This window comes from Palaemon carinicauda, chromosome 5, assembly GCF_036898095.1.
Source record: "Palaemon carinicauda isolate YSFRI2023 chromosome 5, ASM3689809v2, whole genome shotgun sequence".
NCBI lineage: Eukaryota > Metazoa > Arthropoda > Malacostraca > Decapoda > Palaemonidae > Palaemon > Palaemon carinicauda.
In genome coordinates this window covers 110,377,217-110,404,680 of record NC_090729.1, presented here as the reverse complement: position 1 = coordinate 110,404,680, position 27,464 = coordinate 110,377,217, and the positions used below count along the sequence as shown (strand labels likewise).

General features: G+C 40.9%; 1 protein-coding gene across 2 annotated transcripts in view; it reads right to left on the bottom strand.

Moving 5' to 3' along the window:
• The window catches only part of LOC137641389 (uncharacterized), a 211,212-nt gene that overhangs the window by 9,435 nt on the left and 174,313 nt on the right, over positions 1 to 27,464 (bottom strand). For both annotated transcript variants that reach the window (XM_068373907.1, XM_068373906.1), the window contains exons 7-11: positions 16,785 to 16,981; positions 14,892 to 15,006; positions 14,073 to 14,218; positions 13,142 to 13,378; positions 10,514 to 10,612 (exon numbers count right to left, since the gene is read on the bottom strand). In XM_068373907.1, the coding sequence (XP_068230008.1) occupies positions 10,514 to 10,612; positions 13,142 to 13,378; positions 14,073 to 14,218; positions 14,892 to 15,006; positions 16,785 to 16,981 (794 nt within the window). The remainder of the gene's footprint in view (positions 1 to 10,513; positions 10,613 to 13,141; positions 13,379 to 14,072; positions 14,219 to 14,891; positions 15,007 to 16,784; positions 16,982 to 27,464) is intronic.

Below are 27,464 nucleotides of genomic sequence, written 5' to 3'. Positions count from 1 at the left end.
CCTCCTCCTCATCGTCATCCGCGTCATCGGACTCTTCTTCGTCGGAGGACGATAACGGCAAATCTACGAAGAGGAAGCGGGAGAAGTCCCGGAAAAAGAAGTAGTCCCGCTCCCGTTCCGGACAAAGAAAGGAGGAGTCCAAGTCCTCCAAGAAGAAGGCGAAAAGAAGTAAGTCGAAGGAGTGGGTGAGCATCACGGTACCCGGGAGCGAGCTGTTTAGGGTTACCACAGCCGCGGCCGCTTCCGGGTGGCTCCCTAGAGCTTCGTCGCCTCTGTCTCACCCATCGTCCTCCTCCTTCAGACCAGATTTACGTCAGGGGTGGTCCAACCAAGCCCCCCGTGACGAATTTAATCCAGTGAAGGCCTCCGCTTCTTCTTCCCAACGGAAGGACGCGCTGCGTCGGACAGAAGGCATGGCGTCAACCACGGGCACCTTGGGGGACTTCCTTAAGCACCAAGGGCACCCGTCGGTCCGCCTGAGTCTCACAGCCACGGAGTCTCCCGCAAGCCAAGGTAATCCCATGACGGATACCCTCGCCCACGCAGAGCAGCCCGTGCCACGGGCAGACCCGTCCAGCGATGCCCCTCCCACCGCCACGGAGGGTACCTGTGCGGAGGAACTGGTGACGGAGGCCCTGGTGGAAGGGAGGTAGTGCTCGTCTGACGACATCTCCTCTTACCGTAAAGTACTGGCCCTGATAAGACGCCACCACCGTCTTGACGAGCCCAAGCTCTCGGCGGAACAGGCCTGGCTCTCCGGACTGACTAGGTTGGTGGAAGGTCCAGTACAGCAGAAACCTTCCTTAGCTCTCCCTCTAGCTCCTGACGTCAAGCTGGGGATGGAGCACATAGATAGGTACCTGGCAGGTCTAGCTGATGCCCCTAGAAGTCAGAGTTCCTCGAAGTTGATGCCGGGACTGAAAACTCAGAAGAGGTTTTACGTGCCAGAGGGTCGTCGTGGAGGGCCCCACGCAGTGGAAGCAGCAGTGACCTCTTTGAACCAAGGAGCCGCAGAGGACAGGGCGTCCACAGCCCCCGTTTGCTTTTCCCCGACGGAGACCTCCATGATGGAGGACATGGCTCAAGACCTGGTATACGTATCCTCCTGGTTAGACTGGTGGGCCTGCACCTTGGTAGGGTTTCAAGCATCACATGATCTCTCCCTTCCTGAAAATCAGTCCTTGTTGAAAGATCTAATTAGTTCAGGGGGCAAGGCCCTCAAGTTTTTGTCTTCCCAATCTCTCTCGATGGCCACGAACTGGGTTCTGCGAAAGAGAGACACAGTCCTCAGCAAGATTATAAGGAAGTTGTCGGACAGGGAGGCAAGGAAGTTAAGGAATTCCTCAGTATGGGATGAATCCATCTTTCCCCTCAAGATGGTGGAAGACACCATGGAGAGGGTAAGGAGGATGAAGGACGTAGAACATAGGCCTCCCCCCATGAGGTGGCAAGTGCATAGGAGACCATCAGTGGAAGTCCCTCACTCCTCCCAGGCACCACCTACGCAACCTCGAAGAGACTCTCCTTCGGCACCTTGGCTACAAGCCTCGCAGCCCCCAAAATCTCATCTTAACCCTGTGAGGATCCAATGCCACACTTTGGCATCATCCATTCATGAAATCATAAGTGTTATATGGTAAATTTATTCAGCTTTCTAATGCAATTTTCAATTTCTTACTATCTTTATTCTTTTGTTAATAATGCTACTATATGTCATCATAAGTAGGTTGACACATATCACTGCTCCCTGGCCAAAAGTCATATCCCTGACTGATTTTGTCATGGCCGGGATCACCAGTGTGTTAATACTGTATGGTGGTTATTTTAGGTGTTTTGATAGCTATGCCCATTACGCAGAACAGCAAATCTTTGTAGTGGCCAAAAACCTGTTAACAATGTAAGATCTTTGCCATAATTACCAGACATTTCTTATGTTACAATTCCTTCCCTTGTTACTTCTCTATCAGATTTGTAAATTTTGATATATGTTGGTTTTTGGGTACTGTATTTCTGTATCAACAGTGACACTATTTTTTCAATATACAATATTACATGGATTGTATAATCTGAAATTCTCTTTTACATCCTTATCTGGTGAATAATCTCATTCCTATATAAAGCTCAGCCTTTTTCAGTTCTGATAATATGTATGACCGATATGGGCAGTTAAAAGGGTAAAAAGGAGAGATTTATCTATGTCATTCATAATGAACATTATGATGAATTCATAATTTGTCATCTGATTTATGGAGATTAAGGTATGAAATATCTATATTTATACTGGTTTGCAGATGTCATATTAACCCTTTTACCCCCAATGGACGTACTGGTACGTTTCACAAAACTCATCCCTTTACCCCCATGGACGTATCGGTACGTCCTTGCAAAAAACTGCTATTAACATTTTTTTGCATATTTTTGATAACTTTATGAGAAACTTCAGGCATTTTCCAAAATAATGAGACCAACCTGACCTCTCTATGACGAAAATTAAGGCTGTTAGAGCAATTTAAAAAATATATATTGCTAAATGTGCTTGAAAAAGAAAATGCCTGGGGGTTAAGGATTGGAAAGTTCCAAATAGCTTGGGGGTAAAAGGGTAAATACAAAAAAAATTACAATGGCAAGAGATCATGCCCTATTTCTAAATAAACCTGTCTACAATAAATGAAGAACAGTTATATCCATTGTTGAAAAAGCCTCCTTATTTTTTAGTAATATCCACAACAAAGTCCACTCCCATTTGTGTTTCTCATGGTGTAATACAATACGTGTTGTGGTGTATGGGTAAACCCAAACTTTGTATGTGGTCATTACTTGCTGGCTACTAATAATGGCTGTTGAAAGTTACTGAATATTGCTTGTTGAAGTACTGGCTTTACCTTAGTTGAATATGTCCATCCATATACCAAGGCACTTCCCTCAATTTTTGGGGGGTAGCCAACATCAAACATATGAAAAAAAAAAGGGGACCTTTCCCCACTACGTTCCTCCCAGCCTGACAAGGGACTCAACCGAGTTTGGCTGGTACTGCTAGGGTAGCACAGCACACCCTCCCCCGTTATGTGAATATGTGAGAAAAGATAACAGAAAAGTTAGCAAGCATTAAGAGCTCAGTAAAATGTTATTTTCATTAGTAAAATAAATTTTTGAATATACTTACCCGGTGATCATATAGCTGTCAGCTCTGCTGCCCGACAGAAAAACCTAAGGACAAAATACGCCAGCGATCGCTATACAGGTGGGGGTGTACATCAACAGCGCCATCTGTCGAGCAGGTACTCAAGTATTCCATGTCAACACAGAACCAATTTTCTCCTCTGCCCACTGGGTCTCTATTGGGGAGGAAGGGAGGGTCCTTTAATTTATGATCACCGGGTAAGTATATTAAAAAATTTATTTTACTAATGAAAATAACATTTTTCAATATTAAACTTAGCCGGTGATCATATAGCTGATTCACACCCAGGGGGGTGGGTAGAGACCAGCATTATGTGTTACATTAAGAGCTAAGTATTTTGTATTCCATTTTAGCAGTTATTCAAAATAACAAACATAAAATCAATAAGTACCTGGTAAGGAAGTCGACTTGAACAATTACTCTGCCTTTTTAAGTACGTCTTCCTTACTGAGCCTCGCGATCCTCATAGGATGCTGAGCGACTCCTAGGAGCTGAAGTATGAAGGGTTGCAACCCATACTAAAGGACCTCATCAAAACCTCTAATCTAGGCGCTCCTCAAGAAATGACTTTGACCACCCGCCAAATCAAGTAGGATGCGAAAGGCTTCTTAGCCTTCCGGACAACCCAAAAACAAAAATAAAACATTTCAAGAGAAAGATTAAAAAGGTTATGGAATTAGGGAATTGTAGTGGTTGTGCCCTCACCCACTACTGCACTCGTTGCTACGAATGGTCCCAGAGTGTAGCAGTTCTCGTAAAGAGACTGGACATTCTTAAGATAAAAAGACGCGAACACTGATTTGCTTTTCCAATAGGTTGCGTCGATTATACTTTGCAGAGATCTATTTTGTTTAAAGGCCACTGAAGTTGCGACAGCTCTAACTTCGTGTGTCCTTACCTTCAGCAAAGTTTGGTCTTCCTCATTCAGATGGGAATGAGCCTCTCGTAATAACAGTCTGATAAAATAGGATAAAGCATTCTTTGACATAGGCAAAGATGGATTCTTAACTGAACACCATAAAGCTTCAGACGGGCCTCGTAAAGGTTTTTAAATAGAACTCAAGAGCTCTTACAGGACATAAGACTCTTTCTAGTTCATTTCCAACCATGCGATAAGTTTGGAATATCGAACGATATTGGTCAAGGCCGAGAAGGCAGCTCGTGTTTGGCTAGAAAACCAAGTTGTAGAACATGTAGCCATTTCGGATGAGAATCCGATGTTCTTGCTGAAGGCATGAATCTCACTGACTCTTTTAGCTGTGGCTAAGCATATCAGGAAAAGAGTCTTTAAGGTGAGATCTTTCAAGGAGGCTGATTGTTGCGGTTCGAACCTGTCTGACATAAGGAATCTTAGTACCACGTCTAAATTCCAACCAGGTGTAACCAAACGACGCTCCTTCGTGGTCTCAAAAGACTTAAGGAGGTCCTGTAGATCTTTATTGTTGGAAAGATCTAAGCCTCTGTGACGGAAGACTGATGCCAACATGCTTCTGTAACCCTTGATAGTGGGAGCTGAAAGAGATCGTTCTTTCCTCAGATATAAGAGAAAGTCAGCTATTTGAGTTACAGAGGTACTGGTCGAGGATACGGATACTGACTTGCACTAGTTTCGGAAGATTTCCCACTTCGATTGGTAGACTCTAAGGGTGAATGTTCTCCTTGCTCTAGCAATCGCTCTGGCTGCCTCCTTCGAAAAGTCTCTAGCTCTCGAGAGTCTTTCGATAGTCTGAAGGCAGTCAGACGAAGAGCGTGGAGGCCTTGGTGTACCTTCTTTACGCGTGGCTGACGTAGAAGGTCCACCCTTAGGGGAAGAGTTCTGGGAACGTCTACTAGCCATCGAAGTACCTCGGTGAGCCATTCTCTCGCGGGCCAGAGGGAAGCAACTAGCGTCAACCTTGTCCCTTCGTGAGAGGCGAACTTCTGCAGTACCTTGTTGACAATCTTGAACGGAGGGAATGCATATAGATCTAGATGTGACCAATCTAGTAGAAAGGCATCTATATGAACTGCTGCTGGGTCCGGGATTGGTGAGCAAAATATTGGGAGCCTCTTGGTCATCGAGGTTGCGAAGAGATCTATGGTTGGCTGGCCCCAGGTGGCCCAAAGTCTCTTGCATACATCCTTGTGGAGGGTCCATTCTGTTGGAATTATTTGTCCCTTCCGACTGAGACAATCTGCCATGACATTCAAGTTGCCTTGGATGAACCTTGTTACTATTGAAATGTCTAGACCTTTTGACCAGGTGAGGAGGTCCCTTGCGATCTCGTACAATGTCAGAGAGTAGGTCCCTCCTTGCTTGGAGATGTACGCCAAAGCCGTGGTGTTGTCCGAGTTCACCTCCACCACTTTGCCTTGAAGGAGAGACCTGAAGCTTTTCCAGGTCAGACGTACTGCCAGTAGCTCCTTGCAGTTGAAATGCATTGTCCTTTGACTCGAGTTCCATAATCCCGAGCATTCCCTACCGTCTAATGTCGCACCCCAGCCTACGTCCGATGCGTCCGAGAAGAGAACGTGGTTGGTAGTCTGAACAGTCAGGGGAAGACCCTCTTTAAGGTTAATATAGTCCTTTCACCAAGTCAGACAAGACTTTAACTTTACGGAAACCGGGATCGAGACCGCTTCTAGCGTCTTGTCCTTTTTCCAGTGAAAAGCTAGATGGTATAGAAGAGGACGGAGGTGTAATCTTCCTAGTGACACAAATGATCCACGGATGACAGTGTCCCTACCAGACTCATCCACAGCCTGACTGGGCAGCGTTCCTTCTTCAGCATCTTCTGGATGGATAGCAGGGCTGGGGGCTGATCGTCTTGTTCAGCAACGTCCTCATCAGAGGGTTCCTCATCCGAAACTGATGAGGAAACGGCAACGGAGTGGGCAACGTCTGACTCGCTGAATCCGGTCGCACTGGTGGATGCGTGACGGAGCCGGACGCAATATCATGGCACTGCTGCACAGTCTGTGAACTGTCAACAACCATGGGTGCGCGAGGAAGTACAGCGTCAACCCGAAACTGTCTAGACTGCTGGGTTGTGCAGTCAACACCCTACCGGGTTGCTGAGGTTGACGCACTGCGTCACAACAAGTCACCTCTGCTGGTTGTTGAACGTCTTCCTAGTGACACACCGAACGTCAACAACCACCTCCGAGCGTCGCTTAACGTCAACGTGCGACTGGCAACCCACACTGGGTCGCATCGGTGGAGGAACCACCTCAACTGGCAGACGCGAGTAGGATACCTCAGCGCAACAGGGCGCACAACCAACCGGTTGGAAGGTTGTTGGCCAGAAGGTTCTTCTCCGCATTTAAGTCCTCTATCAAGGACACAAGCTTGGACTGCATGTCTTGCAGCAAAGCCCATTAAGGGTCTACGGGAGCAGGTGTGGCAACAGACGGGGTTAGCGACTGAGGCGGAACCATTTACCATCCCTGGAAGCCTTGTTATGTGTGACATAATAGTACAGCAAAACTTCAAAGGCTCGACAAAAGCTGAGAAGTTGACCTGTAAACAACTTGGAGCGTCTCCTGGCTAGGCGCCAGGGCGAGTCTACCAGAATTGAGAAGTCTATTTGGGCAGAGGCATGAACTTCCAAGCCGAGAACTTTTCTCATGTCCTATCAGACTCTCGCTCTATAAGCCAGTTTAAAAGAAGGGAAATCAAAGGCTGTATCCCTAAAACTCGTCCTGGTGCAAAAACCAGTCGCCTAGCCAACGTAACGCTCTCTAGGAGAGCGAGAGAGCACTAGCTTAACAACAACGGCTACGAAGTAGCTAGGCCTAGTGTAAGTTCTGACGTTTAGGCGAACGAGGAGCAGCAGTTACAAGATCCGGACGAAGATCCTTAAAAAAAATCATCATGATTTAATTAAAGTCCATAGGAGGCTAAGCAGCTTAAGGCTCCTCTCCAAATGACAGAGTCCTCAAAGGAATATCAGTAGGAGGGAGAACAGCACTTTCTCATCTACAGGAACCTTGTCCGATAAAAGCTAGGTTATCTCAGTGAGTCTCTCACTGGTGCATTAGTAGCAGACCAGAAGGCAACGTCATGTAACTGCTTGACAGTCTGTGAACTGTCAACAACTGAACTGTCAACCACAACAGGTGCGTGAGGACATACAGCACTGGTGCATTAGTAGCAGACCAGAAGGCAACGTCATGTAACTGCTTGATAGACTGTGAACTGTCAACAACTGAACTGTCAACCACAACAGGAGCGTGAGGACATAGTGTTCACTCGAGACTGCTTTGACTGTCTATACTGAGCAGTCAAAACAACTCTAGAATGCGGAGGTTGACGCACAGCGTCAAAACAAAGCAACTCCACCCTCCTGTTGTTGTGGTAACTCGCGAACGTCAACGGAGGGTAGCGTGCGTCTGTGAACGTCAACGTGCGGCTGGCAGGGTACACTGCGCATGGGTGGTGGAACTCTCACAGGCGGAGTGCGGGAGCAGGTAGCGTCAGCGTCTACTGTACGCACAACCTTGGTTGGTTGTAGGCTAACGGGTGCAGCGTCAACCTTCTCCGCACGATACTCCTGCATTAAAGATGTTAACTGTGTCTGCATGGTCTGCAGCAAAGACCACTAGGGTCTACAGTAGCAGGTGCGGCAACAGACGGTGTTACTGCCTGTTGCGGTACCGCTTTGCCTCTCTTAGGAGGTGAGCAGTCGTCGGAAGACTGCAGCGAGTCCGAACTGACCCAGTGGCTACAACTGGGCCGTTGGACTTGCGCGGAAGGGACCGACTTGCGCTTAATAAGCTGCGAGACCTTGGTCCATGGTTTCTTACTAGTTCAATTAAACTACGTTTACAATCTCTCACCGCACATAGCCTGGGGACAAGAATAAAACCCTAGAAACCTTTTACCTTCTTCCCCGTACAGCGACTAGGGAGGAGAGTGACACGAGAACAACGTTACCCGCTTGAACGGAACGTTTTTTCTCCTCTCTCTCCCTCCGTCTCTATCTCTCTCTCTCTTTCTCTCTTGAATTCGCACCTGAGAGAAGAGCCCAATTATATATCGTCAAAAAAAACATGTTATATGGCTAAAGGAAAAAACTGAAAGGTTTTCCAAATAAAAAGTTCCTTTAATTTAGAATTTAAACCATTTAAGTTAAGAAAGAATGAACGAAACGTCAGAATCGATTTACTCTTACTGCAAAGTGAAACCGTGATACACTCTCTCTCTATCGTAACGATAGAGCGCATGTTGAACGTCCTGAACGTCAACAACTGCGTAGTCTAAAAAAAACTAAACGTTAGTTCATCTTTGAAAACAGTACGAAGACTATCAAAGAAATTCTTTCATAAAACATTAAATTTAAAAAGTTTTAAATTCTTTAAAGGCTAAATACGATATAACGGGCTCAACGTTGATTAACTTCGGTTCCAAGTTAGGACCGCCTACTATCAGGAAAGGTCGCAAATAAACAAAACATAAAAATTTCTTTTTATATGTTTATAATAAATGGAAAGTTAATCGAAGAGGCCTAATAAAGGCGGAGAGATATAAAATATATAGATCTATAACGTGTTAAGCAAAATTACTAAAAACCTAAACACACTTCCGTCTAAGGGAAGGGTCGGCCATTTAAAAGTGAAAGAGAGTCCATACTCTCTTAGTCACCATAATTAAATCTATCCAAAACGAGTTCAAGTTTTGAGATGAAGATAAAACCCCTGCATAGCGAAAGCTCAAAACTAGAATAGTGTACTTCACCAAATAGTTGTGAAAACAAATCCAGTTAGTAACAGCGTATTTTAGTAGGTCTTGCCAGTGGCACGACAGAGAGAAAATTGGTTCTGTGTTGACATGGAGTACTTGAGTACCTGCTCGACAGATGGCGCTGTTGATGTACACCCCCACCTGTATAGCGATCGCTGGCGTATTTTGTCCTTAAGTTTTTCTGTCGGGCAGCAGAGCTGACAGCTATATGATCACCGGCTAAGTTTAATATTGAAAATGAGACTTTACTATGTACGAATTGGTTCTCAAATATGAAAGGGATATGACAATGCTTCTTTAATCGAGAATACTGTAACTATTTCTCATTTAACCCTTTTACCCCCAAAGGACGTACTGGTACGTTTCACAAAAGCCATCCCTTTACCCCCATGGACGTACCGGTACGTCCTTGCAAAAAAATGCTATAAAAATTATTTTTTTCATATTTTTGATATTTTTTTGAGAATATTCAGGCATTTTCCAAGAGAATGAGACCAACCTGACCTCTCTATGACAAAAACTAAGGCTGTTAGAGCAATTTAAAAAATATATACACCAAAATGTGCATGGAAAAAAATAGCCCCCTGGGGGTTAAGGGTTGGAAATTTCCAAATAGCCTGGGGGTAAAAGGGTTAACCATTGTGAGGCAGGAGATATACTATAGAATTTTGATCACGTATGACACACGACACCTCCTAAGGCATTTCCACTATCAGTGCACCTTACATGATACACTGTAGATAGTACTACATGTTCTATACACCTGACTCTGTCTCCCATCCAGTGTTCAGTACACTGCTTTCTACCTTTTAATTTTCTTTTATTTCATCTGATTTTTGTCAAATTGGCTGCTCAATTTCTTTGACTTAACCTTTCCGTAATAATCACCTCAATCAAGGAAAGGTAATTTTGGCAATCTGTAAGTATGACTCTGTTGTCTCATTGAATAGATATTCTAGTGGCATTACTAGCAACTTCGATTGCGGCAGTCTACAGTCTAAGTCTCAGATTTTCACAATGCACACAACCTGGCTAAGGAGTGAGGGGGTCAGAGGCTCATAGGACTACCTGTTAAGTGATTAATTAGCAGCCATTTCTTGGCTCTCCTATATCCTATGTGAGCAAAGAAAGGGCTTGGGAGCTAGTCTTATGAGTGTATGTTTGGTCTCTACAGCCCTAGGCAACAGCACAATGACCTATGCCTTGACTTTGCTCCTCATTAGTGACCTTTAAACATTTAATAACAATCAAAGGTAAGCTAATGAAAACCACTAGAAATCCTAAGTTCCTTAGAGAGTCAAACGAACACGTAACTCACCTATTAGGTTAACAAGAAGCTTTTAAATATCTTTCGTGCATAAAACGAACGAATACAAATCTGCCCACACACAATATCCTGTATATAAATAAGCCCATTTTGGTTTTGCACTTTGCTATCCAACAAATAAAACTTTCCTTGTTTGACAGGGCTTGTGTACAAAAATTAACATTGCAAGAGCAAATGCCTAAACTTTCTTCCGTCTAGTTCATATTGCATACTCTCGCCAGATACAAAAAGAAGTAAAAATAATATCAATTATGGTATGAATAGTCTACTGCTTAACACATACCTCTGGAATCCAAACTCGAATTACGTAATCGCTGGCATTGGAAACCTGTGGATCTTTGGAAAGAATCTCTTTTTTGAAGACATTTATGACAGACATAATCTGAAACCAAAAAGAAATCACCATTTAATTGAGATAGTATCATTCAAGCAGAAAAAATTTAAAAATAGTTTCTAACACAGAATCACATGAAATAAGAAAGGCTAACTATAAACATGAGCAATAATCCTGCTATAACTAAAATTCATTACTTTTCTATACATCAAAATCTCCGAGTTCAAGACATTCAGAATATTTTTTCAGTTTCAGGTTGAAGAATATTTCAAAAACTCTAAATGTATATCTAAAATCCTTTCTCCGTGTACAAAGCATCAAAGATGCAGTTTTACCAAAAATTTTATAGAATCAAACAAGAGACAATAGAATAATACAAAGAAGTTAAACATTAAAATTTATTTTTCACACTCACCTGATGTTCATATTACTTCTACTCGAAGCTGTGTCAACTTTTACCAGAAAATAAATATTTCCTGTTCTCTCCCTTTGCAAAATGCCTCTCCCTCTGGGAAACACAACACCATCTGGCAGTTGATGGCAACTAACATCAGTGATACAACCTAATACTTACTACTCTCTTAACATCACTGATCAGGGGGGGGGTTAAAAAAAAGGGGGGGCCATGTACAGTAGGGTTCCCAATTATGCGAGAATTTGGTCGATCCCGAGCCTCCCACGAATTGAAAATCGCACGGACAGAAAGTGTAATAATAGTTAACAACTGGGACATCAGCTAGATGGATGGTGAGCTTAACCAATGCTAAGCAAACCGACAGGGCAAAAGACATGACGAGTGACAAGTCGGCAGGTTAGGTACGAGGCAGCACAGACAGACTAAGAGCATGAAAAGTAGCTGGGGTTACCTGAGACATTCATTAATAAAAGACTGCTTTTGACAACCCATTTTATCTTGCATTGGAATAAGCCAAACCCAAGAATACAGCCAAAATTACTAAGTTCACTGTCAAAATTGTAAATAGCACTGATTTACCAGACACTCAAGACAGGGGATGAACTCTAAAAGGACTTCACAAAGCAATTCATTTTGGCAATGAGCCAAAGATCATGATTAGTAGCCAGCCATTTCTGGTATGAATCCCCCTTTGAAGACACTCAGGACATTCATCAACAATTTAGAACCATACACCTTTAGAGTATCTCTGGGCAAAGATGTACAGGACATACATTGGAAATAGAGAATTTTCTCTGCAACCAAAATGAAGAGAGGACCATTCAATGACTCTAAATTTCTTCAAAAGATGTGGGCCAGGAACAATAGCAACCTCAAAGATCATCCTAATCTGAAAAACTGTATAACCAAGTGTTACCCAATAAGAGATAACAGCATAGTATGATGGAAAATTAATACTCAATGTAGATAGACACAAGACAAGAGCACACATCCAATATGTTAACAACTGACCACAAAATTATCCAATTTTTATTCAGGAATAATATTTAGGACTTGTAAAAGCCACTAACTGATGGGTTTGTGTTTGTTGTAGCTAGTGATGACATTTGAAGAAACACCTTATGAAAGTAGTCCTTCCATTTAAATTTATCATTTAGTGATTGCATGCTGCTTGCAAACAAGTATGTTTGTTTATTCATGAAATCAATAATACATACATACATATACCCAGGCACTTCCCCCAATTTTGGGGGGTAGCCGACATCAAACGAATGAAACAGAAAAGGGGACCTCTCCTCTCTACGTTCCTCCCAGCCTGAGAAGGGACTCAACCGAGTTCGGCTGGTACTTCTAGGGGTGCCACAGCCCACCCTCCCCCATTATCCACTACAGATGAAGCTTCATAACACTGAAACCCTACTGCTGCTGCCTCCGCGGTCTTCCAAGGCATCGGAGGAAGCAGCAGAGCCTACCAGAACTGCGTCACAATCGCTCGCCATTCATTCCTATTTCTAGCACGCTCTCTTGCCTCTCTCACATCTATCCTCCTATCACCCAGAGCTTCCTTCACTCCATCCATCCACCCAAACTTTGGCCTTCCTCTTGTACTTCTCCCATCAACTCTTGCATTCATCACCTTCTTTAGCAGACAGCCATTTTCCATTCTCTCAACATGGCCAAACCACCTCAACACATTCATATTCACTCTAGCTGCTAACTCATTTCTTACACCCGTTCTCACCCTCACTACTTCGTTCTTAACCCTATCTACACGAGATACACCAGCCATATTCCTTAGACACTTTATCTCAAACACATTCAATTTCTGTCTCTCCGTCACTTTCATTCCCCACAACTCCGATCCATACATCAAAGTTGGTACAATCACTTTCTCATACAGAACTCTCTTTACATTCATGCCCAACCCTCTATTTTTTACTACTCCCTTAACTGCCCCCAACACTTTGCATCCTTCATTCACTCTCTGACGTACTCTGCTTCCACTCCACCATTTGCTGCAACAACAGATCCCAAGTACTTACAATAATATTAATGGTTATTTAAGGATTATTTCATAAAATAATAAATGGCAATAGTGAATAACAACATAAAAGTGTGCTGTATCTAATCAAGATGAAAATGCTTAAAGTTTTTTGATGTACCTGTTCATCTCCATCATCTAACTGGAAGGGACCAATGCCCATCCACAGAAGGCTCTTTCTCGACTCTTCATCTTTAAACTTGTTGTGTCTTTCACTAGGGATTTCTTCCTTATATATTTTCCACAAACGTTCAATACACTCGTGAGATTTCATGAACTTGACAAGCTTTTGATTATCAGCTTTTCTTGCCTTTAAAGCACTCTGCAATTTGTTCTTTTCTCTGGATGACATCACAGACTGTGAAGGAGATAATAAAATACTGTAACAACAAAACTATTTATGAAAATTCCATAAGTCTACAACAATGCTTATTCTACTTTTATCTTGGAAATATAAACTCCTTCATGGCATACACAAAATGAAAAACCCTAAATCATAATCTTATTGAAAGATCCATCACATAACTCATACAAATCACCAGGATAGTCTACCACTTGGTATACCGTATTAATAAAGATTTTAAAAAATATATATAAACTCTATATTTTATTGATGGATGTGTGGGGTGATAAGAAGAAATAAGATATGAAATGAGGTAATTAGGGGTACCACAGGACTTAGAAAACTATCAGATAATATCCAAGAAAGTAGAGTGTGGTGGTATGGTCATGTCATGAGAAGAGATGAAAAGTATATTGGGAGGAGAGTGATGGAAATGGAGGTACAGGGAACGAGAAGGAGAGGGAAACCAAAGCAAAGGTGGATGAACTGTATCAAGGATGACCTTCGATCAAAAGGATTAACCAGTGATGAAGTGTGGGATAGAGGTAGATGGAGAAAGCTGACCAGAAACATCGACCCCACATAGAAGTGGGAAAAGATGTAGACAAAGAAGGAGAAGAAGAAGACCTAACAATGAATTTTTCTATAGAACCGAAAGACTAACTAATCAAAGAAATAAAAGTGTACTTACTAATTTGTAGATGCTTACCTCATAATTAGGATCATCAAACAATAATTTCTTGGGAGTTGACTTCGGTGTCTCATAAGCACCTTGAGCTTTAGGCTTCTGTTTCTTTGTCTCAGAGCTTGCTTTACTCTTGGATGATTTCTTCTGGTTCAGCAAGGCAACTTGTGCTGTTTCAAATAAAATACAAATATAATGAATACAGAACTATATTAGAATTTTACTTTTGCTGTAGCAAAACGTCATACGTATCTGAGGAATGAAACAGTGCAATGCATTAAGAATAAGTTTGTAGCACACAATAACTAAAAAATCTAAAATTTTCATAGAAATTATAAAAATTAGCCATATGTATTAACCCTTTTACCCCAAGGCTCTTTGAAAATTTCCAACCCTTAACCCCCAAGGGGTTATTTTTTCCCCAGCACATTTTACAGTATATTTTTTTTAAATTGCTCTAACAGCCTTAATTTTTGTCATTAGAGAGGTCAGGTTGGTCTCATTCTCTTGGAAAATGCCTGAATCTTTTCAAAACGTTATCAAAAAAATGAAAAAAAAAAATTTTATAAATTTTTTTTGCAAGGACGTACCGGTACGTCCATGGGGGTAAAGGGATGGGTTTTGTGAAACGTACCAGTACATCCTTTGGGGGTAAAAGGGTTAAGTTTTCATAGAAATTATAAAAATTAGCCATGTGTATTAACATATCAAAATGCAATTCATAAACTTATGAAACACAAAAAACTACTAGTAAGTATAATTTTAAATCCATCAATATATGGAAGTCACTTACAGGTAAAAAAGAAATATCAAATCCATTAAAACTAAAGTACTGTATTTTACCTTGAGGTGAACGACTGAAGAAATCGTGAGCTGATATTTCATTGCCTTGTTCTAATATTTGTTGGAACAATTTGCACAGGTGTAGCGCTGAAGAAAATCCCTCTTGGTGTTGATTCTGAAATTGAATATTCACTGAATTTCCAGCAATCTGTGAGTAACCATAGAGGATAATAATAAAAGCAACTATTGTATCTTCATTCCAGGAGAGTATTGATACAAGCAGAGACCACTTTTCACACAATGATACCTCAGCTAAACGAATCAGATACAGAGGAAACAAGCCACAGTAATTAGGAGATTTGTGTTTATGGATCATAAAAGTAATTTAACATGTCTGCACAAAGCAAAAAAAAACCTTATTTTACTTATGTCGAGTTGCTGATCAGTAAAAGCAATTTTTGTTATAAAACATTTCTCTAATACATCAGTATATCAGAAACAAGTAAACTTTGACGATCTTAATGTACCTTTTCAAATTTCAAATCCCTGAATGATGCTTACCTAGATGTGGTAGAATAATGGATCATTGCAAGAAGGGAGATGGAAGTCACTGTCCGTTAACTGAGATATGGCAACACAATGCCTTGAAATATTTGTAATAAAAAAATGAGGAAAGAAGTAATAAGGAGCAAATCAAAGTAGATTAAAATAAGTGAAGATAAGAATATATTAGTAAATTACATATAAAAACCAAACAATTAACCCTTTTACCCCCAGGCTTTTTGGAAATTTCCAACCCTTAACCCCCAGGGGGTTATTTTTTTCCCAGCACATTTTGCAGTATATTTTTTTAAAATTGCTCTAAAAGCCTTAATTTTTGTCATAGAGAGGTCTGGTTGGTCTCATTCTCTTGGAAAATGCCTGAATTTTCTCAAAAAATTATGAAAAATATAAAAAAAAAAATTTTTATAGCATTTTTTTTGCAAGGACGTACCGGTACGTCCATGGGGGTAAAGGGATGGCTTTTGTGAAACGTACAAGTACGTCCTTTGGGGGTAGAAGGGTTAAAAATTAAACAAACCAAATAAGTTATACCAACCCAGTGTGTGACTTGTCATGTACCTTATGTATCTTTTTAAAAAATGCCTCACTTTTTTGTTATATTGAAATGGCATGTGCTGGAAATTTCCATTAAACTACATGCTTACTTTGGCATTATACTGTAATGCAAACAAAATCTTGATAATGCTAATTTCCAAAATAAGAGAGAAATTCATGACTTGGAAGGTGGGGGGGGGGGGGGGGGGGTTTCCAGTGAAGGATGCTAAACTGTGGAAATCTGAAGACTTCTTTCACCCGTCTATGACTTAATTCTACACAAGCACCATATCAAATCAGTCAGCACATCATAAGTAAAATAAGAAGCTTATTATTTACGTGGACATTTTTGAGTATGGTCATCCAGTTATTATTATTATTACTATTATTAATTGCTAAACTACAACCCTAGTTGGAAAAGCAGGATGCTATATGCCCAGAGGCCCCAACAGGGAAAATAGCCCAGTGAAGAAAGGAAACAAGAAAAAAAAATATCTTAGGAATAGCAAAAACAAAAATATTTCCAATATAAACTATAAATACTTTAACAAAACAAGAGGAAGAGAAATTAGATAGAATAGTGTGCCTGAGTGTACCCTCAAGCAAGAGAACTCTGACCCAAGACAGTGGAAGACCATGGTACAGAGGCTATGGCACTACCCAAGACTAGAGAACAATGGTTTGATTTTGGAGTGTCCATCTTCTAGAAGAGCTGCTTACCATAGCTAAAGAGTCTCTTCTATCCTTACCAAGAGGAAAGTAGCCACTGAACAATTACAGTTACATACAACAAAATTCAATAATGATATATGAAAAAAAAAATTCTTAATTTTGTTAAACTTATAATGTTCTTACCACATAAGATGGAACATCCCATATGTGTAGTTTCTTGACATTTTTGGAATATACCCTAATTCCAGAATTTTGATCACAGGCAACAAATACAATGGAGAATTTCTTATCCCGGGGATAAACGTTCTTGATGTACGAAGGCCACCAATCTTTCCGATACTTTACCCAGACGAGATCACCAACCTTTATTTTTTTGTCATCTGTAAGAAATCAAGTATTATACTGTGGTAGATTGAGAAATGTTACAAAGGTTATGTACAGAAGTATAATTACAAGCTGAGTTACAGTATCATAAATATTGATTTCAGTGCAGTGCTTTACCTATGAGAAGCAAACCTTATAAGTTACAAATATGACTTCTCAAAAAAGAGTACTTTTTCACTTTTAAGTCTCATATCAGCAAATCCAACTTCTGAAAGCTTTTGTTTATTAAAGATGATATAATACTATATATGATATTGCATTAAAGACTGATATCCAGATAAACCCTATTATACCTAAACATCTTTGAACATAGCAAAGTAACATATAAATTCCATTTCCATATTCTTCACACTGTTGGTTAATCCCTAAAAGGTTGCGTTCATTATTATAAGAAAACTACTATTACTACTAATATAATCAAACAGTTTCATCTGATCACTGACTTACAATTCTACGCTTATAAGGCTGAGCTAAAGGGTTCGTTATGATAATAAAAGTTACTATTTTTTTTACTGATGGGTTTGACCTGATTTAAGGGATTTTGACAAAGGAAAAATCTATTTCTGGGCGAGGGACCTGTGTCGCCCAGTGAAATGCTCCTTATAGCACCATTTCTAAGGTATAAATACTGCTAGATATACCAGAGAAAAAGTTTCATGGAATGCCAGGAATATACCCAGCTCGCTCACCCTTATAGGGTGTCGGTATAGAAACTGGGGCGTGTTAAAACCACTACCAGAGGTCCCTTACCAATTAGTCTTCTCCTTTCTCAATATCCCCCGATACTACGAGGTGCCGTTCTACATCCGACTACTGCCCGCTACTACGGCTACTCCGCCCCCCCCACTACTACTACCACTACCCACGCTTCTCCCATCATTCCTTTTCTCAATGAAATCTTAGTATTGACTGTTTAGACTTGTACCGTTGAATCCCCAGCATAGATATTTTTCTTAAACCCATATCCAGTGGGTGGGGTGTCGGTATCCCTGCTCATACACTAGATCAGCAGGAAGGTGGGTAGGTGGAGTCCCACATGTATTCAATTTATAAGTGACAAAAACACTTGCTAAGGGTGTAAAGTGTGCAAGAGCCACTTGTCAACTAAATGTCAACTACATAAAACTCATTCAAAATTCTTGATGTCATGATTGACTACAAAATCAGTTTTCAACATCCTTCCCTGCTTTGGTCTTTGCAGTGTGAATTGATGCATAAAAACCTGAATTACCTAAGTTTCGTTATCAATTTTTTTATGGTTTTGATCATATTTGTAACCACATCATAAACTATACTGTACACCATGCAATAGTAGATATGCAGTTCATCCACCATGCAGTAATAGATATGCAATTTATTCACCATGCTGTACTAGATATGCATATCTTCTACTGGGCAGTATTCAATATGCAGTTCATCCATCATACCGTAATTAATGTGTGGTTCATCCATCATGCAGTACTTAAAATAAGCAGTACTAGTTTAAAGGTTTAAAGGTTGCTCAAGAATGGCAGAGGCAAGAGACAGTGACAATGCCCTAGAGACTGACCATATATATTATATGATCAGCGCCCAAGGCCCCTCTCCATCCAAGCTAGGACCAGGGAGGGCCAGGCAATGCCTGCTGATGACTCAGAAGATATACCTATAGGCTCTACCAAACCCTCCAAACCTTAGCTCACAAGGATAGTAAGGTTGCAGACGCTAAAGGCACTAACGAGTCTGAGCAGGACTCGTACCCTCGTCTAGTAAAGACCAGGCAGAGACGTTACCAATCAGGCCACAACCACCTTCCACCAAGTAGTAGTAGATATGAAGTACATCCTCCAGGAAATATAAGAAATGCAGTTCATCCACCAAGCAATACTAGTTATGGAGTTCATCCACCCAACAGTACTAGGTATGCAGTTCATCCACCTTGACATACTAGGGATGGTTTACTCACCATACAGTACTAAATATGCTTTTAATTTGAACCACTAGTCTTTTTTGTGTCTGTGAGGTTTAATGTAACACAGCCTTCAAGTCTCTTACATCCAAGAAAAAATTATTGATTGATTTACCTGGCCATGAACTTGAATATGAAATTCATAAGGGGGAATGTTACTTTGTTGAGCAATCGCCTACGCCTCATTTTATATTTACTTATTATCTGGCATTTACTTTTTAATTTTTTTTTAGTAAAGACATATTCTATAATGGCGTCCTTAGGTTTGGACCATCCTGCTTGTCTAACCGTGATGATAATAATAATCTGAAGAGTTTTATTTGTCTCTATGATCTTATTTACATAAAAGTTTATGAGTTGGTTGATCCCATTGTTATTCAGAAAAAATGCATTCCTTCAGAATAAGCTTTGATTCCTTCTGCTTTCCTCCCTTTGCCCTCTGACAAAGACCTGGATCACATGGTTCAAGATTCTTCTATAGGACTTGTTTTGGCCATTCCAACTTCCAATTCATTATACTCAGGAGTCCATGGTAAAAACTCAGGTCAGGATGGCTGATTTCTCAGTTCCTCGACTTTTGTTTCTGAACCAAGTGGTCAGGATCAACATTCAGATGGTACAATTTATTATGTGACGTACAGTATAGCATTCCCAGTATCTTCCAAATTGAATGCGTCGATACCTTTCCAATTAAGGATTTCTGGTTCGGTAAACGTTCCTTTGGCACATAAACAATTACATGCTTATCAGTCACATACTTCCAAAGATTTACCTACACGTTCAGGTTTGATATGTGTTCCTTTTGTTAATAAAAAGAACTGATGATGAATGGCATACTAATAATTCAGAATAATTTAACAAGGCAAATTTAGGTGCCAGTAATAGATTTTTCCTTTTCAGAGCTAGTTTTGCATGAATATGGCAATATACAGTTGAGGCTGGTACAGGTAGGCATAGCTGTCTCAATATTCTAAAGGTGCACAAGATTTTGGCATCTTTTGTTGTTCACAAACATGTTCTACGACAAATGTTTCTCAAGTTAAATATACAAATTAATACAAGACATTCCTAAGGAAGAGAGGACTACCATTTTGGTGGGAGAATATGATTCAGAAGTTGAGTCTCCTTCTGTAAGCTTTTTGAAAGCAATTGCTGAAGCAAATGAAAAGATGAATGAAATAAAAACTGATTTAGCTTGCTGAATATATCAACAGTATCATGCATGATCAACAAACCAAGTTGAGTATACTCAAACAAGAATTATTCCACCATTTTTATGGTGAACCCTTTATCTGCTGAAGAATACACTCAAGAACACTATTTTATCTTATTTATCTTCCTCTTGTTTTTTAACTTCTTATAGTTTATATATGAAAGATCTATTTTAATGCTATTAATGTTCATCTTAAAATATTTAATTTCCTTTGTTCATTGCTTCTCTATTTCCTTATTTCCTTTCCTCACTGAGCTATTTTTCCCTGTTGGAGCCCTTGGGCTTATAGGATCCTGCTTTTCTAACTAGGGTTGTAGTTTAGTTAGTAATAATGATAATGATAATAATCAGGTTTGTATAGTAAGGAAAAAAAACAAATTACTTTACATATTTGTGATTTGTTCCTACATAAATACAAACTTTAATGGGAGACTTATCCTTAGGAGGGAGAAATACCCGTATACTACCTGGTTTTATTTCCATGGAAATGTTAAAGCACTTTGGTCTTGTACAGGAGCAAAAGTTATGACTTCTGTCAACCTCCTAATAACCTGGGCATGAAGATGAGACAGGTGCTAGGCTAGGTCACTACCAGGGACTAGTAGACAGTCAAAGAGAAACCTACATTTTTGATTGTCTAAAATAGTGAAAAAGGACAGCGCTCATTTCACCCACCGCCAGGGAGTGTGTTCAGTACCAGAAGGAGCAGGAAGCATCGTAGTTTCTAGCTGTAAAGAATGCAACATGTATGTGACATGGAGTCACAATGATCATAAGAGCGGTCATGTGAAATCACCTACAACGACTCAAGCACGAGGAGGAATGCCCCATATCGAGGTTGTCTGAATGTATGGGAAATTATGAAAAATGAATTTGCATACATTTAGCCATCTTCCTCCTTGTCTGGGAGGATGTGCAAAATACTCATAAACAAAACTTATTTGTTATAAGAAATTGCTCGATCATGTGGCTTACCTGCATCTAGGATATGATCCAACAAATAATGGAGTGACTGCTGTCCCAAAAAGGAAGGGAAGGAAAGCAAAGGTAAAAATGGCCAGTTTATCTTACCTATCATTCTAAATTCACATCACAACCACTACCTTAGATGTGATGTTTACTACACGATCTGTAGAGCAACTACCACGGGGCCAGGGATACAGGTATCCAGAAACCTGTGGGTTTGCTTCCATAGATCGGACTTGAGAAGTCCATTGTTCCGATTCATATTGCACAAAATAGTTGGAAGATCTTAGTGTCTGACAAAATCTCAGAGTGTAGTAACATCCCATGTTCTAGACTGACCTCTGAGCAAAAGAAGATGTAGGTCATGGGAGGGAAATGGTAACAGGTGTACTAGTTCCCTAGTAACTTGAAAGTAATGATCACCCAAAGAATGAGAGTAAATTCCAATTGTGCGTTTCCCAATTGTATGGTTATCGATCATGGCAGGTGGCTGATCCCATGGGAAACAACAATTGTAGAGAACAAGCATGAGGAATTGTCTTGAAGGGAGAGAACACAATGGGAACGTTCATGCGAAGATGTAACACAATGGGAAGGAAATTTCAGGCTTCATGAAGGAAAAATCTCGTAGCTTGTACAAGCGATGAGAACAATTATAGGTTTCTTTTTCACCAGTATTGTACACTGGAAAAGCTGTAACGAAGCAGGTGGAAGAAATTCAGTAACCATAAAGTCACTGAGGGACAGTAGTGAGAGATCCAATCGCATGGAGTCCGACAAGCGGTGTAGACTGGTGGTGATATGGAAGGCAGGTATCATAAAGATCGTGTAAATGGTGATCATTTCACGGGATTGATCCACTGGGATGAGACAGTTCGCTAACGTCAATACATTCATGCCGCTCGTTGATCGTACGTATCTTTTTCTGGGTTATTGTCTCTGAAACTCTCCAAAAAGGGAAGGGGAGCTAGGGCAGTGCCTATCATCCTGCATGAGGGTGCGTGTTTAGTCTTCTATGAGACCAAACAGTGATAGAACAGGTGGTTGACATGTTCCCAGTTGTATTGGTGAATCTTTGCACATTCTTTCTAAGTGTTGGCATCAATGAAGTGTACCGGAGCAAAAGAGGGACGAGGGTGGCTGCCAATGACCTAATCAGTGTCACATACAGAACTATATTCTCAGGGAAAGAAGCGTTTCCTATTGCGTCTTGCATACTAGGATCACCTTCCTGACTGGATAAGTAATGGTGGTTCTCTCGATGATCTTTGAAGCATTAGCGTCACCAAAGCGTACCGGGAATGTTCCCGTTTAAAAGGAACAAGGGCGAATGCCAACATCCTTACCAGCAGTGCTTGTGCTTGGTCTCGCATGAGACCTAGCAATGGTAGCAGAAGTATGAACTACGGTACCTTGTACCAGAACACCCGCCTGGTGAGGGTCAGGTTTGGTACAGCACTGCTCCTCCCATGAAATCATGTAGAGAAATCAGTCGATGCCTCATGAGACACACCCCGATCTGTCGTCCATGTTCCAGTGACTATGAGTTTCTTCTCTTAAGAGCAGCAGGTATCACATATGAAGGCTCAGCAACAGGCAAGGAAGAAGATACAGGAACAGGTGAGGTGATAGAGGGAAGGCGACCATGTACTCTTTTGATTGTCTAAAATAGTGAAAAAGGACAGCGCTCATTTCACCCACTGCCAGGGAGTGTGTTCAGTACCAGAAGGAGCAGGAAGCATCGTAGTTTCTAGCTGTAAAAAATGCAACATGTATGTGACATGGAGTCACAATGATCATAAGAGCGGTCATGTGAAATCACCTACAACGACTCAAGCACGAGGAGGAATGCCCCATATCGAGAAATCACCTTACAACGACTCAAGCACGAGGAGGAATGTCCCATATCGTTGTCTGGTCTCAGACAATGAAAACATTTCGTGACAGACCAGGATCAGAGTGTAAGAAATGTCAATAAGACAACGTAGAAAACTGAGAAGAAGCAAGTGATAGGTGGGCTGTGGCTCGAACGCTACGATCACTGAAGTGCGAGGTGTCCTAATGTGTGGTGTTCTATTGCGTAAGGAGCAATGGTGTGGAGACCAATGAATGCGTGGTTCCCAGTTGTGTGGAGGGTCAGTCAGCAGGAGGCGGGTGATGAAGAGGTCTATGAGGAGGTTTGCCTTTATCACATTCATTAAGGTTATCACTCGTTTGTCGATCAAGGTTACCGAGCATGTGGATCCTAGGTGCATAGAGTGTTTATCAGCAGGAGACACATGGTCTGCCAGTGATATTACAGTATACTCCTATTCTTCAACCGTGGAAACTGAGCACATGGATCCAAGGTGCTCGTGGATCTCAGTTGGGTGTCAATCTCAGGTAAGCGTGGAGACCAGGTGCTCGTAGAGAGCACTCTTGATGACGGTGACGAGACGGTCTACTAACGTCCTCTCGTTGCTCGTATGAAGGAGGAGCTCAATCGATAAGATCAAAATACAAGGCTATCCTCTTCCTTGGCAGTGATCTCGTCATCTCTCGGGAACTGTTGAAAGAAGGATGGGAAAAAAGGCAGCACCCTTTATCCCAGACAAGGGCATAAGTGCTCGGTCTCAGGTACAATCTTGGTACGTACCACTCATCCTGGTAGGTACCATCTGGGAGCCAGCTATGTTGATTGGTTGTCTCAGTGATATCTCTTTTGGGAAGTAGTGTTCCGTTAAGGGCACTGCCTTTTGTATGAGACTGAGAGTTGTGCGTGTTGACTCACTCCTGCTATGGAACAATTTTCGGAAAAAATTCCTCCCGGTACAGGGCGAAACACATGTGCAGAAGTGGCGCATCCCGATGTTTCTCCGTGTTAAGGGATAACTCTCGGCACGCACCGACTCCTTCTCTCCCAGAGGGGAAAAAAGGGGTAATCCAGGAAAGGGGAAGAAGTGTGGTGGCCTTCATCCAGACTGGCAGTGCGTGTGCTTAACTTAGCGCAAGTGATGTTTCTTCCCACTATGGGACAACTCTTAGTACTTACTTCTCCGCGTATGAGATTGAGCACAAGTTAAAGGTGTGTGAACAACCATACCAAGTATACAGACACCTCCCCAGAGTTGACAACACCAACATTTTTTCCTGCTATGGGACAACTTTCAGCATTTACTCAAGAAAGTAGGTTCCTGGTACTGCAGTTTCTCCCATAGGAAAAGTAGCAGTAATAGTGAGATGTATGTAACCCCCATTGATCGTTCTTCTGGAAATCCTCAATGATGTCTTCGACTTGCTTTCCACTACAAGTAACTCTCTCACTAAAATGAGGCGGAGGAGAAGGATGAAATTGAAGTTCCCATTCTACCAGGTTGTACAGGCCAATGACAACACTCATGGGATAAGAGATCACAGGAACTCTATGAAGGGACAGCAAAATCAGGTTTTGTAGCCTTAGAGCCTTCCAGGATTTGGAAAACACTGAAGGTAAAACAAAGAAAAACGTCCTTCCCCTACCAACACAGCAGTAGCAAGACCTTCTTCAGCTGATGGAGCACATCGATGCTTAAAGATTGCCAACCTCCTTAGTCATACGTTGTTGTCATTGTTACAAGGCCACACTTGCGACAGAATAAACAGCAAACAGGAATGCTGTCTTAACAGAAGAATGTGAATATCAACAGGTTTGCACAAAAATCTGTCACCCAATTACATTATTGGGACACAACTGAAAATACCCTCTTTCTCCTAAATATCCTTGCACACAATGATTTATTGATTAAAAGAAAAACAACAAATATTAAAACAGCCAGTTGAGGGAATCAGAAGTACGTCTGTACTTTCCGACGGCTGAAAACAAAGTGGGAGCTTAGTGCTCCGTCAGGTGGGTGGGGCTTACTGCCACTCTCCAGCTAAATTCCACCACCTCAGTCAGTTTCAACAGCTGTGTCCAACTTTGCTGAATGTATACTCCTATTAAAAGATGAAGGTTTGCATTTGTGTAGGAATAGATTAACCATATATAAACTATGAAATGAGACTTGTTAATCTGTTCAATAGAAAAGCATTTGCTGCAAGTTTGAAGTTCTGAAGTTTCACTGATTCAACTGCCAGATTAGGAAGATCATTCCACAATCTGTTCGCAGCTGGAATAAAAACTTCTAGGATACTGTGTAGTATTGAGTCTAAGATGGATCCGACTAGACAGTTAGAATGAATTGCATACCTATTACTAAATACAGGATAGTACAGTCTGAGAAGATCTGAATGCAAAGGAAGGTTAGAATTATGAAAAATCTTATCCAACATGCACAGAGAACTAACTGAACAATGGTACCAGAGATTGATATCTCAATCAGGCACAAGAAATTTAATATACTGCAGGTTTTCCTTCGAGAAATTCAGATGCAAGCAAGCACCAGAAGACCAGACAATAAAACAATACTTGAAAAATGGTAGAATGACGGAATTACAATATTTCTTCAGGATACATTGATCACCAAATATCTAAAGGCTTTCTCAATAGGCCAACTTGTTGTGCAATTGAAGAAGAAATAGACAGAATGCTTTTCTCAAACATAAATTTGCAATTAAGAATCACAACTAGAATTGTGAACAGTTGTGTACAGTTAAAGAGACATTGTCAATGCAAAGATCTGAATGTTGAGGAGCCACTGCACTTGACCTACTTACAATCATACTTTGAGTTTTATTATGGTTCAAATTCATCCCACATAATTTGCATCATAAACTAATTTTAGCTAGATCTCTATTAAGAAATTCAACAGCCACAGGTCTAAAATCAAGAGATTGAACTGATGCAAATAAAAGTAGCATCATCTGCATATGCAACCACCTAGTTTTCCAGGCCAAATCCCATATCAAGTATATATAGTAAAAAATGTAATAGGCTGAAAACACTACACCGAGGAGACCAAACATCACATTTCTATATGGGGCCCAACAACAACTTCTTTTAATCGATTACTTAAATATGCAATAATGATGCTAAGAAAAGACCCAACTACTCTTACTATTTAAGTTTGAGAATAAAGGCCTTTCTGGGCTCGACCTGTGTCGCTCTATGAAATGCTCCTTAAAGCACCATTTCTAAGGCATAAATATTGCTAAATATACCAGAGAAAAAAGGAATGCATGGAATCGCAGGAATTAACCCAGCTCGCTCACTCAATGAGTGTCGGTATAGTTACTGGGGTGTGATAGAACCACGACCATAGGTCCCTCACCAGTTAGACCTCTCCTTCATCAACATCCCCTACTATGACTATCCTCCCTTCACCCCTATACCTCTCCATCCCCCTACCTTCATTCCTCTTTAGCACCAGCGAAGGTCAAAGGAAGCACTAAAATAATTTATGATCAATCATACAAACTTCTTGATCACATTTAAGGGATTTCTGCACAGCACTAGTAATTGTAAAAAAGGCATCATATTCTCCAAGGACAATGCAAAAGCAAAACTGCACACTAGGGACCAGATGATTACCTTCAGCATACCTATTTTTATATTTTGCCAACTTACAGAACCAAAGTTTAGAAACATACTGACATGAGAAAGGGGTCAATCATATTCAGTACAGTATATGATTTCTTCCACAAATTGAGACCCCCCAAAACATAACTTAATATATAAGTGGGGTTATGGTAAGATTTGTCATTGAAAAAAAATACTGGTATTTTAGCGCCACAAATAGAGATGCACACTATTTACTATACTATAGTGTACTTTCATATTTTCAATCAAAACATTTTCACTGCAAAACAAAATATAATACTCAACTTGGGAGCAGGGATCTCTAAAACGTCGGACATCTTCCAAAAAACACAAAATAACACAGAGCAAAACAAAACACGTCTGACCAATGCAAGTGCTGAGGAGGAATAAGGATAGGGGGGTGGGGAGATGTAGGGGTAGAAAGGGGGGATGTTGATGAAGGAGAGGTCCAATTGGTGATGGATCTATGGTCGTGGTTCAATCACGCCCCAGTTTTCTATACCGACACTCAAAGAGTAAGCGAGCTAGGTTTATTCCTAGCATTCCATGCATCTCTTTTTTCTCTGGTATATTCAGCAATAACTATGCCTTAGAAATGGTGCTAGAGGAGCATTTCACTGGGTGACACAGGTTCCTCGCCCAGAAATAGATTTTTCCTTCGTCAAAATCCCTTTATTATGTACAGTACAGTAAAGGAAACTGTTATTTTCTAAAGACAGAATGTAGTTCATGTTTAACAAAATGCTGTACAGAACAGCAGGTTACCAAAACCTATCATTTCCGTACTTTGAAGCTTATTTACTTAGGATTTATGTTCAAAAGTTCTTATGAGTCTATATAGATTGGCACTGGCCC